The 16387-nt window shown below is 35.5% G+C and overlaps 2 protein-coding genes across 2 annotated transcripts; one reads left to right on the top strand and one right to left on the bottom strand.

The window, feature by feature from the left end:
* Positions 1-480: 480 nt before the first annotated feature.
* LOC132758985 (E3 ubiquitin-protein ligase TRIM71-like) lies at positions 481-8027 on the top strand. The gene is made up of 2 exons (XM_060750705.1): positions 481-833; positions 5661-8027. Exons 1-2 carry the CDS (start codon positions 493-495, stop codon positions 6991-6993), a joined length of 1674 nt encoding a protein of 557 aa, XP_060606688.1. The 5' UTR covers positions 481-492; the 3' UTR covers positions 6994-8027.
* Positions 8028-8860: 833 nt separating this feature from the next.
* LOC132758986 (acidic mammalian chitinase-like) lies at positions 8861-16075 on the bottom strand. The gene is made up of 5 exons (XM_060750706.1): positions 15997-16075; positions 10835-10958; positions 10137-10322; positions 9584-9703; positions 8861-9233 (listed from the first exon to the last, which is right to left on the bottom strand). The coding sequence occupies exons 2-5, from the start codon at positions 10934-10936 to the stop codon at positions 8889-8891; spliced, it is 753 nt and encodes a 250-aa protein (XP_060606689.1). The 5' UTR covers positions 10937-10958; positions 15997-16075; the 3' UTR covers positions 8861-8888.
* Positions 16076-16387: the final 312 nt, after the last annotated feature.

Below are 16387 nucleotides of genomic sequence, written 5' to 3'. Positions count from 1 at the left end.
ATGTAAAATATCATTATCTCTATCGCTATGATTCTTTGATGTAATTTTTCCTTTAAACCCTGTATTTTTATGCTAGTTGTATCTTTACTGTCTGACTTGTATGTTTGTTCTTAAAACAGTAAAACTCCTTATTTTTCACACCGTAAGGCTGTGTATGCAACTTAATTTTAGTTATCTTTGTTTGTTACCCTGTATTTATTTTATCTTTTTTCTTGTCTTTTTATTTCATACAGGTTTAGTTCTATCATAAATTCTTATGTACTTTTTTTAAGTAAGTCAATTTATTTATTTATTTATTTTGTTCCTTGTAATATGTAAACCGACTTAAAATAAAATTTCTTGTATTTTTTATCTATGTATGTATACTGTATATTTATATCAAATTTCTTTGAATGATCGATTTATGAATTCATTTTCGTTTTACACAGATAAAACATGTACAGTGATACAAGGGAGATTAATGCGCTGAATACAAGTTGTCTCATCTTTAAGATGGCGACCGAAGGGTGTACACCTCGATCTTCAGATGAACTTTTTGACTTTTCATGCACACCATGTAACAAGAAAGACAAGAACAGTGAGGCTGTCAAATACTGTGTTGACTGTCAGGAATATCTGTGTGAGAATTGTGTAGACAATCACAACAGTTTCTCTGTTTTAGCTGGTCATACATTAGTAGGACAGTCAAAGTTTGGTCAAAGTGGATCAGGTAGCAAAGATTTACCGTCGGTGCCGACAGAGAGATGTAAGCTTCATTCTCTAAAACTTGTAGACATGTACTGTGCTGATCACGACGCCGTCGGATGTCATGTATGCTTTACGATCACGCATAGGTGAGTCTACTTTCGCTTTTAAGACGAAACATGTGTAATCTTGAAACATTCCTTAAGATATACACATGTACGAAAGCCTAATAGTGTCAAATGAAATAAAAAATAAAAATGCAAAGGCGTTATAACGCGAATAAAGGCGTAGTAACGCGAATCAAAAGGCGTAATTACGCGAATCAAAAGGCGTAATTACGCGAAAAAAGGCGTAGCAACGCGAATAAAGGCGTTATAACGCGAAACAAAGGCGTTATAACGCGAATAAAGGCGTAGTAACGCGAATCAAAAGGCGTAATAACGCGAATCAAAAGGCGTAATTACGCGAATCAAAAGGCGTAATTACGCGAAAAAAGGCGTAGCAACGCGAATAAAGGCGTTATAACGCGAAACAAAGGCGTTATTACGCGAATAAAGGCGTAGTAACGCGAACCAAAAGGCGTAGCAACGCGAATCGAAAGGCGTAGCAACGCGAAAAAAGGCGTAGCAACGTGAATAAAGGCGTTATAACGCGAATCAAAAGGCGTAGCAACGCGAATCAAAAGGCGTAATTACTCGAATCAAAAGGCGTAATAACGCGAATCAAAAGGCGTAATTACGCGAAAAAAGGCGTAGCAACGCGAATAAAGGCGTTATAACGCGAATAAAGGCGTAGTAACGCAAACCAAAAGGCGTAGCAACGCGAATCCAAAGGCGTAGCAACGCGAAAAAAGGCGTAACAACGCGAATAAAGGCGTTATTACGCAAATCAAAAGGCGTAATTACGCGAAAAAAGGCGTAGCAACGCGAATAAAGGCGTTATAACGCGAATCAAAAGGCGTAATAACGCGAATCAAAAGGCGTAATAACGCGAATCAAAAGGCGTAATTACGTGAAAAAAGGCATAGCAACGCGAATAAAGGCGTTATAACGCGAATCAAAAGGCGTAATAACGCGAATCAAAAGGCGTAATAACGCGAATCAAAAGGCGTAATTACGCGAAAAAAGGCATAGCAACGCGAATAAAGGCGTTATAACGCGAAACAAAGGCGTTATAACGCGAATAAAGGCGTAGTAACGCGAACCAGAAGGCGTAATAACGCGAATTGAAAAGCGTATTAACGCCTTTATTCGCGTAATAACGCGAAACAATAGGCGTAATTACGCGAATCAAAAGGCGTACTATTACGCCTTTTTATTCGCGTTATAACGCCTTTATTCGCGTTACTACGCCTTTTGATTCGCGTTATAACGCGAATAAAGGCGTTAATACGCCTTTTGATTCGCGTAATAACGCCTTTATTCGCGTTATTACGCCTTTTGATTCGCGTTATTACGCCTTTATTCGCGTTATTACGCCTTTTGATTCGCGTTATTACGCCTTTATTCGCGTTATAACGCCTTTTTATTCGCGTTATAACGCCTTTATTCGCATTACTACGCCTTTTGATTCGCGTTATAACGCGAATAAAGGCGTTACTACGCCTTTTGATTCGCGTAATAACGCCTTTATTCGCGTTATTACGCCTTTTGATTCGCGTTGCTACGCCTTTATTTGCGTTCTTACGCCTTTTGATTTGCGTTGCTACGCCTTTATTCGCGTTCTTACGCCTTTTGATTCGCGTAAAAATGCCTTTATTCGCGTTATAACGCCATTGCATTTTTATTTTTTATTTCATTTGACACTATTAGGCTTTCGTACACATGTTTATGGAAGAGATATAAAATAAATTGTATCATAGTTTGGGGACCTTTTTGTTGAAAATGTGTCAGGGATAAATCGTATACATATACATGCACAGTGCGTTAACTGGAGTGCGGGTATTAGTTACCCGCACTCCAGAGCATGCCCATTGATTGGCTCATTTTTGCTGGGGTTTACATATTGTGACGGCAGAGAAAGGGAAAGCGACAGAAATGTCATATTCAGATGTTTGTTCATTGGTTCATTTTTGCCGGGGTTTCATATTGTGACAACAGGGAACGTGCTTTTATGTTTGACTATGATACAAAAGAAAAAGAACACCAAAACACTCGGCAATCTGATTAATACTCGGGGGCTACGCCCCCTCGTACAAATCAGATACTAGTAGCCTCGTGTTTCGATGCTCTTTCTATTACTGAGATATTGCATATACAGTGCAATAAAGATAAACCATAGTGGGTTTAAACCGAATATAAATCAAATCAAACTGTAGTTCTTCATATAAAGTAGTAATTTATATACACAGTTGAAGATTTTTTTTAAAGTTTAAGCAAAATTTTAATATTGATTTGATTAGTGTGTGTGTGTGTGTGTATGTTTGTGTGTGCGTTGGTGCGTGCGCGCGCGTGTGTGTGCGCGCACGCGCCTGTGTGTGTGCGTTCGTGCGTGTGTTAAAATTATATTATATAATTTTTATTAAAATCACGGCGGGTAGTCGGTCACGAAGGGTAGTCGATTAAAAACTTTTTGATTTTGCCCCAATTAGTTCTAGCAATTGAAACATCGCGATTGTTATTCATAAAGTTATTCATAACCAAGTTGTAAATGTGTAAGTTTTAGTAAAGTGCGATATCAATTAGAAATAAATGTACATAGAGTACAATAAAGATAGAGTCCGTACGTTGACTTGATGAAGAATAAAAATTGAAGCAAATCATGCACATGTTGCTATTAAAAAATCATTCGTTTGTGTTCCGTTTATTTATTGTTGTGATATCCGGATGAAAATGAAAATGACGCAAATAAAAAATACTTCATATTATTTTTTAATCCATCTGGTTCATTTTAAATACGTTTTTTAAACTGCGAATCTTAATACTTACCCTAAACAAAAATATGTAATTTAAGATATCTACTTTGTTCTTTAGCATATTGTGACTACTTTAGGTGAACGATTTCATAGTTTGGTGATTCGGTTTTGTGTTGTTGTTGCGTTTTTTGTTTGTTTTTTTTATAAGATATTATATTATTATCATTTTTTCGGGGGGGGGGGGGGTAAATGTTGTTTAAGTTTTTCATGATACTTTATGTGAGTTCAATTTACACGTTCTAATAGAAGAATATATTGGCAATCGTTGGCACCAATTACCAAACCTGAACGTCAAGGAATGTCAGAGCTCTTGAGCCCAATCCCACTCCCCTCCTCTCCAACCTCCCCAAATATGTTGGTAGGTGTGAACTTTTGATGTACAACTAGACTGTTCACACAGACATTTAAATGTACATGAGTGATAGATGTATTTCAACTTTTCTTGTCAACCAAATGTGCTCCAAATCAAAAACATTGGTTACCATTATTTAAAGCGACATTAAGCCAGTCCAACGGTCTTTAGTGAGTGAACAGGTGAAAGTCAAAGGCTAGCTTAATATGTTTTTTCCCAACTTGTTCAATAAAGTATTAAATCTACACTTCTTTAATATCCTCTGTATACAACATAAGATAACCTTTTTTTTGCAAACCTATGCACAGTTTTTAATATTAGATTTTTTTCAAACATATGCCCCCTTTTAACCCTTTTTAACTTTTTTGTTAAGATTCATTTCTCAGTAACTATCAAAGTAATTCACTTTTAAACTTGATATACATGTACATTATCAAAATATGACACCATTTCAGAAGGACTGATAAACATGAAATTCATTTTTGCAAAGCTATGTCCCCTTTTTGACATATTTTTTTAAAGTCTTGTGTCAATTTCTATAAAAACTGCCATAGTTAATTACTTCAAACTTGGAATTCTTTTTCAGTTTTTAAATTGGAATGCTATAATTTTTAATTTATTTTTTTTTCGGTTATCTCATTTATTCCCCCCTTCTGACTTTCTTGATTAACTTTTTACATTCCTCAAAAAGCATCAAAGGTATTCACTTCTAAAAACTTTGAGTACTTGTTTACTTTCAAATTTAAAATACATTTGTAGGTGGAGTAAGTTTAAAGTGAATACCTTAAACGGGTTTTTTAAGAAAAAGGCATCTATTCTAAGCCAAACAAGCAAAATAGTAAGGAAAAAGCAAAATTGGCTTTCAGAATCCCCCCCCCCCCTGCCTACAAATGTATACCTTTTCTTAGAGGGTTGTTTTTCAAAAAGCTATTATGATGTTTAAAATAAAGAATAATAAGGCGTCTTCCTATTCATTGAATAATTTCATTTTATCGTCAGATGTTCATACTTGCATTTTGCGTTCTGATTTTTAACTTTATACCCCTAGACCAAATATTGAACAAGTTCGTAAGTCTTTTGATTATTCTGAATCTTGTATTTGGAACGGCCTTCCTGGTTATATTAAGTCTGCTACATCTGTTAACCATTTTAAAACCTTATACTTGAGATATTATCACACACTGCATGGTGTATTCAAATTGATAATCTCCTGAATGTATTTACATTTATGTATTTTACTAGTTTGAATATGTTAAATTTATATTGTTCCTTGTTGAGGGTCTCATGGAAGATTGATATGTTTGTTCAAATGAGTTCTCTCGTTAAATAAAGTCTTTATTATTATTATTATTATTATTATTATTATTATTATTATTATAAGTATTTGTTGACTATCATGTGCACGTAAGTCTGATAAAGCACGTTTGTAAAGTATTATATGTTCTCGTTTCTATGTTGCTTTTATGCACTATCCAGCATTGTGAAAAGTTGGGTGCGCTGTCCTCTGTCTTGTTTTAAACAAGTGATAACATTTTTATTATAGATGTAAATGCAGTACTTAAAATAACTGTTTTTGTGGTAATAACATTTTTATTTTAACTTATAATTGCAGTACTTTGAATACTGTATATATGGTAATGAGCTACTTTCGGGAACACAATCGTAATTTTACATTTGTAATAATTTATCATACTGTTATTTGAAATACAGGTTATGCCAGGATATCCACTACATTCCTGAATATATCCAGACAAACAATCTGACAGATGATGGTAGCAGAATAGAGGCAGAATTGGAAAGAGCAATTAATGAAATTGGTTTTGTCTTAGAGAAGAAACAGCAAGAAATTGAAAATAATAAGAAAGCTAGAGAAACACATCTAGAAGATATAAAACAGTATAGGAAAAAGTTAAACGAAATTTTAGACAAACTTGAACAGGCCTCTATCACTGAACTTGATGTGACGTTTAGAAAGCTAGATGAAGATTACCGCAAAAGTGTAACTCAGATGCAGGAATGCATAGAAAAACTTGCTTCCCGAAAAGCTGATATAGTAACGTCACAGAATAATCAGTCTCAAACCTTTGTTAACGTAAAGATGTCTAGGTGTTTATTATCAGACAGTGTTAAAGATATAACCCTATTACCAAATCAAGGAAGGTTAAGACTCACTTTGGAAAGGAACTTAGAAATATCACATTTCTTAAAGAAACTAGACATGTTGGCAAAATGTGCAACCATGAAGCATGAACTTTACAAAATTTCAAACAGAACAACCGTGAATGTGAAAATGATTGATGATGAACTTGAATGTAGCATTTGGTCGAGCTGCGTGCTTGACAAGGGCAATATTTTGATTACAGATCTATCAAACACAAACTTGAAGTTAGTTGATAGTGGGAACTTCAAAGTTAAAGATTCATTGGAAATGTCTGGTAGCCCTTCATCTGTTTGCAAAATAAGTAATTCAGAAGCTGCAGTAAGCCTTAGTATTATTAAAACAGTGCAGTTTGTTGCAACAGAGAATCATCTCACCAAAACGCGTTCTCTGAAATTTGATCACGAGTGTAGAGGCTTAGCTGTTATTGACGGACGATTGGTGATTGGGAATGATAATGACCAGGTTTATATCTATACGATGAATAGACAATGTTTAAAAGTTATTAAGACAGAAAAGACAGGGAACAAAATGTTTGGACGTGTACGTGAGCTATGCGTGAGTGATGATGGGAAAATGATACACATAGTTGATGCTCACAGAGGTGTAATAACTATAGATAGAGATGGCACCGTGTTGTGGAAATATAACGGACAGGAGCTTAAAAGTCCCTGGGGAATTTGTACAGACGGTACTGGAAATGTGATTGTGAGTGGTTTTTCTTCACATAATGTTGTGCAGCTTTCACCTGATGGGAAGTTACTCGGAAAAATTATCTCAGACGAGTATAAGTTAAAGAATCCGAGAGCTGTGTGTTTTGATAGAAAAAAATGTAAACTGATCGCAGCGGTTGGAAATGAGCTTCATTGCTTTCAAGTTAAATGAAGTGTTAAATGTCCGTGGTAAAATATTCATTAGTATAATAACTGTAAGATATTAAATAGATAAATGACTAATTGCCCATTTTCAAAAAGATTTTCTGAAATTGTTTTGAATCAGAAGAACAGAGCTGGTTTTGTATATTTCATAAGCATTTTAAGTGCATTTTAAAAAAAATCTGCGGATGTTTATAATTATCATGTGTAAATGTCGAATTCTGATTGAGCGGTATCTTGCATTAGCAACTTTCGCTCTCGAATAGGCTCAATCCATGGGAGCCTGAAAAATTTACAGCATTGTCCTTTATGTCATTTGTTAAGGATTCCCTTATTTGATCTATTAAATAACGTTCAAGTGACATGACATAAGGTGCTTTTGAAATACAAATATAGTAACATAGATGAATGTATATAATAACAACTGACTCAACGTTCAAGAAAATAATTTCGAATTCTACATTGTTATATTTTACAAAATATGAACGGTTCTATATTGACTGGCCGATATGTTGGAGGTCGTCCTACTGTATCAGTCAAATGCCATAGAGACATTGTCTTTTTTGTCAATTGTGTTTTGTTGTTGTTTTTTTTTTAAAGAAGAATAAACTGTATTTTTGATATATTAAGAAGTGATACATTAAGCATTATGACATATGATAAGCTGGTGGATCCGGTCAAAATCGTAAAGCATGATACTTTTAATAAGGAGATCGACCATTCCAGTATTATACAAGACAATGAAACATTCTGAATTCAATATAAAATGATGATTTACTGCCTATGTTTTTACTCTGATACGGAACGTCGGTGGTTCTACTCAGGTGCCCGCTCGTGCCTGAAAATAATGCACGGAGGGGCACCTGAGGTCTTCCTCCACCAGTAAAGCTGGAACGTCGCGATATGACCTATACTGTGTCGATGTGACGTACAACCCAATCAATCATTTACTCTGATAAAACGTCAACACTAAATAGTCGTCTTACTTACAATGTATCATGATAAATAATTGTAATATATGTAACAGTAACTTGTCCACAATTTTACCACGTGTTATTATGTTGTATATTATTTGTATGTTCTAGTATGATAAGTCAGTTTAAGTTAATAAGGAAATTATCATAATATGGATAAAATGTAATCCTTTTATCATATTAAACCAAGGTACGCAAAATTATCTTCAGCACAGGATTGACTTATATAATTCGAATTTATACTATAAATAATTGTAAAAGGATTTTTATAAATAAATGTTATTAAAAAAACAGTATAAATTTGTGTTACTTTACGTGTTTACGTTATCATTTACCAGTAATAAGCACACTCTCAATATACAATGCTTTTATATTATATACCATATATATTTTTTATTTTTCTTAAAATTAATAACTTATAGTAATGCAATGTCTCTTTGAATTCAATGAAATTCTCAGGGTACAATGAATAGAAACTTTAAAACTCACTAGCATTCACTCAAGTCTAAAAATAACAATTAAAGCAGAATTATTTAAAGCAGAATGAACCTGAACTACAAAGATCAAACTTTTAACGTCATTCACGCATATACATCAGATAAGAATATCCAGCATTCAATGATGTCTTACTTCTATCACGTTCTAACAATTCCATCATAGACAATTATGTTAGGAAAAGATGAAAAAGCCCCCGGCTCAAATAGTCAAATAAACATATACTAGTTAGTCATATGACGGAGAAAACAAACATAAAACTTTTTGACCAAAAATTGGTAATGTAAAATAGAATTTAGAATGAATACATCATTATATCTACAAGATATACCAGCTAAATGGTAGCATTTTTGTTTTTGACATGATCAATAACTGATATAAGTACCTATATGAAAATATCTAGCGGAATACCTTATTTGGCTGTTTGACTGACAGTCTATTTATTTAACCATGACAACAAAAACAGTTTTAAACAAAATAATAGCAACACATGACTGAATCCTAAAATCCCTGATCCATTGTCAACCATTTTATAAAAGTTTATTCCGTTTTTGTTGGTGCGATGATGAAGACTGAAATCTATTGGCGTTGTAGAATGTGTGGTACTCGTGCTGACGTCATCCACAAATTGACTCTGTGTTGGTGCTAGTTCATTTATAGCGTTATATATTGCGGTAAGAAGAGGGTATTCTCCCTTATTGCAGTAATGTCCGAGAAAATCGTCTTGGTCAAGTGTCCAAAACATGACACCGGCAATACCTCGACTGTAAGCAAACCTCACCTGAAATCAAGTGTCATAGTTTATTTTTGAGGCAATTATAAATAGAATCTTGTAAGTATTTAGATGCGTTTACCTATGAATAAATCTGTGTAGTCTTTGATAACCATATACAACTAAATTAACTGTGGGACGATAAATTATATGTATCCATAAGTTACTTATAAGTCAAGGCTAAGCAAACATTACGTCTCTGTTTATTTAATGATTGTCAGTCATGTAATTATATACTATACACCATGTCGCAGCACCAACACGACAGAACGACAAATTGAGTGAGTTTATCAATAAAACATTTATTAAATTGTCTTCCAAACACGATAATTTATATCTTCTGTATCGATCATACGTACTTTTTCTTTCATACTTGTTTGGTTGCCATACCCCACCCACTGGTCATCTAAATATGCGTATGCCATCTTTTGTTCATAGTCCCATCGCTGAATTGCATTATTCTTTATCATTTCACACACCTTTAATGTATAAAAGGTTGATGTTTGACATTAGCAAGAATTGACTGCCTGATACGATATTTATATACTTTTATCAACAACTTTGTAAAGAATTGTTTCGTTCATTAGTTTCTAAATTAGTTATTGTCTTGATATATCCGCAATTATGAATATCGTTTCATTTTTTGTGTTCGTTGATAATTGCTGCCAATGATTTATTAATAGAAAATGTATAGTAGTGTATAGAGTTATTATTAGATTCTAGAAGACAAAGATCAGAGATGCCCTATGTATTGCTTAATTTAACTATTTCTGTACAACAATAAAGTTATTTGAAACAAACTTTCCCTTCGTGAAAGAGAATATCAAGATCAAAACATAATAAAACTTTCAAATTGCATCAATTTGTAGTAATAATAACAACAAATGCATGTTTTCTGATGAACTTTAATACCCTATAATAGGTCACATGTCCTTTATTGGCTAGGTATGGCCCTGCTTTCCCTGGACCATCCACCGGGGATCCTACATCATTTAGGGTTCTATTACTGAGTGTAAATGATGTGGCCGTGCTTGTAAGACCCATGATCAGCTTGTTACGTGGAGCCCCTCCTGATATCCATCTGTCTACTGCCCACGCCTAAAATATCATATATAAATCTTGCTTATATTTTTTCAAGATAACATGCCACCTTAATTCATCTTTATCCCTAATGGAATATTTGATATAAGTATATGTGTGTAAACTTAGGGAAACGAAAATACTTCATCACCCTGCCAACATCAAGCTGCCATTTTATCAAACTCATCGCTAAAAGGTACAACTTCGTCATCAACACGGTTGTATAAATCAACAACCATGCCACGTTCGTGACTCTACCTACAATGTGTATGCCCCGTCCTAACAAACAGGTTAGTATATCGTTGCCTTGCTCCACATTGTTGTTTTATTTGTAGAGAAACATTTGTGTTGTTGTCGATGATAGAAATTTTGACAAAGAATGATCATTTAAGATATTTTCTTTTTTGTGTCGGCACCTAAACATTTGAAGTATTTGAATCAGTAATCTTGGTGGGTCATAAAAAATATATCATAATACTTGCAAGCAGCAGACACTGTGCTTGAATTATAACTGCAATATAAGAACTTACTTGACTAAGTTGTGTGTTAAATCTGGGATTTGATATTCGTGAAAAAAGTGGTGCAGAGAAACTTGTAACATGACTCCAGGGTCCATGAAAATCATACGCCATTATTTGTATATAGTCAACATCCCTAAATATAAAAGAAAACTTGCATGAAGACAATTAAACCACTTAACAATTTTATTTCAAATGGAAACGAGATGAGCTGTAGGAAACTATCAAAGGGTTTATGTGACCAGTAAACCTTTTCTTTTAATCAATGACATCCAACAGAAGATTAAAACTCCCTTCATACCAAACACTGGCTTATTTCTGGCCACTAAAACAAAATTGTGTATGTTTACGAGTACATGTACCTGTTGTCAGAATAAACTGTAGGTGCAGTGTTAAGAAAAAAACTTTAATTTAAAACGACAAACAAACCGAAAATGTCAAACAAGAGGGCCATGATGGCCCTGAGTCGCTAACCAGCAACAACTGCTTTTCAGTGTTGGAATGTCAATATATTCTCATATTAAACTTGAGAATATGTTTAAACAATAATTTGAAGAAATGCCATGACCTGGGACATTTAAGCTTTAACTTAAACAGGGCTAATTAAATTAATATTAGCAAACTTGATAAAAGACTACCTAAGAATGCTACAAAGTTTGGTGATCATCTATCAATTATTTCAGTAGGAAATGATGTTAGAAGGTTTTTTTTTCTATTTTTAGCTTTAGTGGTCCCTAAAAGGGGCTAATCAAATTAATATAAGCAAACTTGATAAAAGAGTACCCAAGAATGCTACAGACAAGTTTGTTGATCATCCATCAATTTATTCTGAAGTAGGATATGTTTAAAGGTTTTTCTATTTTTAGCCCTAGAGACCCTTAAAAGGGGCCAATCAAATTAATGTGAGCAAACTTGATAAAAGATTACCCAAGAATGCTACAGACAAAGTTTGGTATCATCCATCAATTAGTTCTGTAGAAATGGATTTAAAGGTATTTCTATTTTTAGCTTTTGCGGCCCCTAAAAGGGGCAAATCAACCTAATATTGGCAAACTCGATAAAAGACTACCTAAAAATGCTACAGACAAAGTTTGGTGATCATCCATCAAATAGTTCTCTAGAAATAGACATTTAACTTTATTTCTATTTTTAGCTTTAGAGGCCCCTACAAGGGGCCAATCAAATCAATATGAGCAAACTTGATAAAACACTACCCGAGAATGCTGTCGACAAAATTTGGTGATCATCCATCAATTAGTTCTGTAGAAATAGACATTTAAAGGTATTTCTATTTTTAGCTTTTGCGGTCCCTTAAAGGGGCCAATCAAAACTAGAACTGCCTCTATCATGGCGTGAATACCCCCGCATACCACTTTGTCAGAATCAACAGTGGCCATTTAGAACACAAGGACAACCACCCTGCCAAATCTGAGGTGACTAAGCCAGTGCATTGCTAAGTTATGTATTCTACATGCTTCAAATGTGAAAATGTCAAAATCAATACACTCTGGACAGGCATTGGGGAAAAGCTTTATTTTGACAAGGTCCCTGTGACCTTGACCTTTGACCCAGTGACCTCAAAATCAATACGGATCATTAACTAATCATGACTAACCTCCATGCCAAATATGAAGACTGTGGGTCATAGGAACCTTAAGTTTTTGGGCGGACAAGCTTTTTGAAGTCAAGGCCCCTGTGACCTTGACCTTTGACCTGGTGACCTCAAAATCAATAGGGGTCATCTACTAATCACGACTAACCTTCATGCCAAATATGAAGACTGTGGGTCAAAGAAATCTTAAGTTATTGGGCGGACAAGCTTTTTGAAGTCAAGGCCCCTGTGACCTTTGACCTTTGACCTGGCGACCTCAAAATCGATAGGGGTCATCTACTTATCATTACTAACCTCCATGCCAAATATGAAGACTGTGGGTCAAAGGAATCTTAAGTTATTGGGCGGACAAGCTTTTTGAAGTCAAGGCCCCTGTGACCTTGACCTTTGACCTGGGTGACCTCAAAATCGATAGGGGTCATCTACTAATCATGACTAACCTCCATGCCAAATATGAAGACTGTGGGTCAAAGGAATCTTAAGTTATTGGCGGACAAGCTTTTTGAAGTCAAGGCCCCTGTGACCTTGACCTTTGACCTCAAAATCGATAGGGGTCATCTACTTATCATGACTAACCTCCATGCCAAATATGAAGACTGTGGGTCAAAGGAATCTTAAGTTATTGGGCGGACAAGCTTTTTGAAGTCAAGGCCCCTGTGACCTTGACCTTTTACCTGGTGACCTCAAAATCAATAGGGGTCATCTACTTATCATGACTAACCTCCATGCCAAATATGAAGACTGTGGGTCAAAGGAATCTTAAGTTATTGGGCGGACAAGCTTTTTGAAGTCAAGGCCCCTGTGACCTTGACCTTTGACCTGGTGACCTCAAAATCGATAGGGGTCATCTACTTATCATTACTAACCTCCATGCCAAATATGAAGACTGTGGGTCAAAGGAATCTTAAGTTATTGGGCGGACAAGCTTTTTGAAGTCAAGGCCCCTGTGACCTTGACCTTTGACCTGGTGACCTCAAAATCGATAGGGGTCATCTACTAATCATGACTAACCTCCATGCCAAATATGAAGACTGTTGGTCAAAGGAATCTTAAGTTATTGGGCGGACAAGCTTTTTGAAGTCAAGGCCCCTGTGACCTTGACCTTTGACCTGGTGACCTCAAAATCAATAGGGGTCATCTACTTATCATGACTAACCTCCATGCCAAATATGAAGACTGTGGGTCAAAGGAATCTTAAGTTATTGGGCGGACAAGCTTTTTGAAGTCAAGGCCCCTGTGACCTTGACCTTTGACCTGGTGACCTCAAAATCAATAGGGGTCATCTACTTATCATGACTTACCTCCATGCCAAATATGAAGACTGTGGGTCAAAGGAATCTTAAGTTATTGGGCGGACAAGCTTTTTGAAGTCAAGGCCCCTGTGACCTTGACCTTTGACCTGGTGACCTCAAAATCAATAGGGGTCATCTACTTATCATGACTAACCTCCATGCCAAATATGAAGACTGTGGGTCAAAGGAATCTTAAGTTATTGGGCGGACAAGCTTTTTTGAAGTCAAGGCCCCTGTGACCTTGACCTTTGACCTGGTGACCTCAAAGTCAATAGGGGTCATCTACTTATCATGACTAACCTCCATGCCAAATATGAAGACTGTGGGTCAAAGGAATCTTAAGTTATTGGGCGGACAAGCTTTTTGAAGTCAAGGCCCCTGTGACCTTGACCTTTGACCTGGTGACCTCAAAATCACTAGGGGTCATCTACTTATCACGACTAACCTCCATGCCAAATATGAAGACTGTGGGTCAAAGGAATCTTAAGTTATTGGGCGGACAAGAAAAAACCGACGGACGCCGGACAGCCAGACGGCCGGACGGCCGGACGGACAATCTGATTCCAGTATACCCCCCTTACAACTTTGTTGTGCGGGGGTATAATAATATTAGCAAACTTGATAAAAGACTACCCAAAAATGCTACAGACAAAGTTTGGTGATCATCCATCAATTAGTTCTCTAGAAATAGACAATTAACAGTATTTCTATTTTTAGCTTTAGCGGCCCCTAAAAGGGGCGAATCAAAATAATATGAGCAAACTTGATAAAACACTACCCAAGAATGCTACAGACAAAGTTTGGTGATCATCCATCAATTAGTTCTGTAGGAGAAGATGTTTAAAGGTTTTTCTATTTTTAGCCCTAGAGACCCCTAAAAGGGGCCAATCAAAATAATATTAGCAAACTTGATAAAAAGACTACCTAAGAATGCTACAGACAAAGTTTGATGATTATCCATCAATTAGTTCTGTAGAAATAGACATTTAAAGGTATTTCTATTTTTAGCCTTCGGCTCCTAAAAGGGGCCAATCAAAATAATATTGGCAAACTCGATAAAAGACTACCCAAAAATGCTACAGACAAAGTTTGGTGATTATCCATCAATTAGTTCTCTAGAAATAGACATTTAACTTTATTTCTATTTTTAGCTTTAGAGGCCCCTAAAAGGGGCCAATCAAATTAATATGAGCAAACTTGATAAAACACTACCCGAGAATGCTGTCGACAAAATTTGGTGATCATCCATCAATTAGTTCTGTAGAAATAGACATTTAAAGGCATTTCTATTTTTAGCTTTTGCGGCCCCTAAAAGGGGCCAATCAAAATAATATTAGCAAACTTGATAAAAGACTACTTAAAAATGCTACAGACAAAGTTTGGTGATCATCCATCAACTAGTTCTCTAGAGATAGACAATTAACAGTATTTCTATTTTTAGCTTTAGCGGCCCCTAAAAGGGGCGAATCAAAATAATATGAGCAAACTTGATAAAACACTATCCAAGAATGCTACAGACAAAGTTTGGTGATCATCCATCAATTAGTTCTGTAGGAGAAGATGTTTAAAGGTTTTTCTTTTTTTAGCCTTAGAGACCCCTAAAAGGGGCCAATCAGAATAATATTAGCAAACTTGATAAAAGACTACCTAAGAATGCTACAGACAAAATTTGGTGATTATCCATCAATTAGTTCTGTAGAAATAGACGTTTTAAGGTTATTCTATTTTTAGCTTTAGCGGCCCCTAAAAGGGGCCAATCAAATTCATATGAGCAAACTTGATAAAACACTACCCAAGAATGCTACAGACAAAGTTTGGTGATCATCCATCCATTAGTTCTGTAGAAGAAGATGTTTAAAGGTATTTCTATTTTGAGCCCTAGAGACCCCTAAAAGGGGCCAATCAAATTAATATGAGCAAACTTGATAAAAGACTACCCAAGAATGCTACAGACAAAGTTTGGTGATCATCCATCAAATAGTTCTGTAGAAGATGTTTAAAGGTTTTTCTATTTTTAGCTCTGCTGACCCCTAAAAGGGGCCAATTGGAATGACATGAGCAAATTCAAGTGTGACTGTCACAAGGATGCTACAGACCAAATTTGAAGTAAATCTGCCCAGTAGTTTCAGAGTAGAAGACGATTGTTGACGCATGACGACGGACGACGGACGCCGGAGCATTCCCCTTTGATACTAATAGCTCACTCTGAGCCTTCGGCTCTGGTGAGCTTAAAAAGGTTATAAAATAAATTAAAATATACAGACGGTTACCTGGATATTGAAGAAATGTTGTATGAATTTGTAATAGTTTCTTCTCCGACAGCAACAGCAATAGAGATGAGCAATCCGTTTTTTAAACTCGGGGAAACGTCCCTTCTTTTAAAAATAAAAGCCCATTATCTTAAAAAAATTAAATTTATTTCAAATTATGAAAAGAAGGCTTATTTTGCTTTGTTTTTAAAATTTGGGCCCCTTTCCCTCATTTCAGTGTTTTTTATTTTTTTCTGGCCCATGGGGATCTTTGTTTACCACCCACTACTAATTACCGCCCAACCCGGGTTTTCCCCAAAGGAAGGCTGATGGATGTTGCACGAATTCATTTTTCCCCCTTTTACAGATCAATAAAAACCGAGTCGAAAATTCCCCTTCTTGAAAATTTTTT

This window comes from Ruditapes philippinarum, unplaced genomic scaffold (assembly GCF_026571515.1).
Source record: "Ruditapes philippinarum isolate M1 unplaced genomic scaffold, ASM2657151v2 ctg934_1_1_1_1, whole genome shotgun sequence".
Taxonomy (NCBI): domain Eukaryota; kingdom Metazoa; phylum Mollusca; class Bivalvia; order Venerida; family Veneridae; genus Ruditapes; species Ruditapes philippinarum.
The sequence above is the reverse complement of the archived record's forward strand: the minus strand, read 5'-3'. Positions and strand labels throughout refer to the sequence as shown.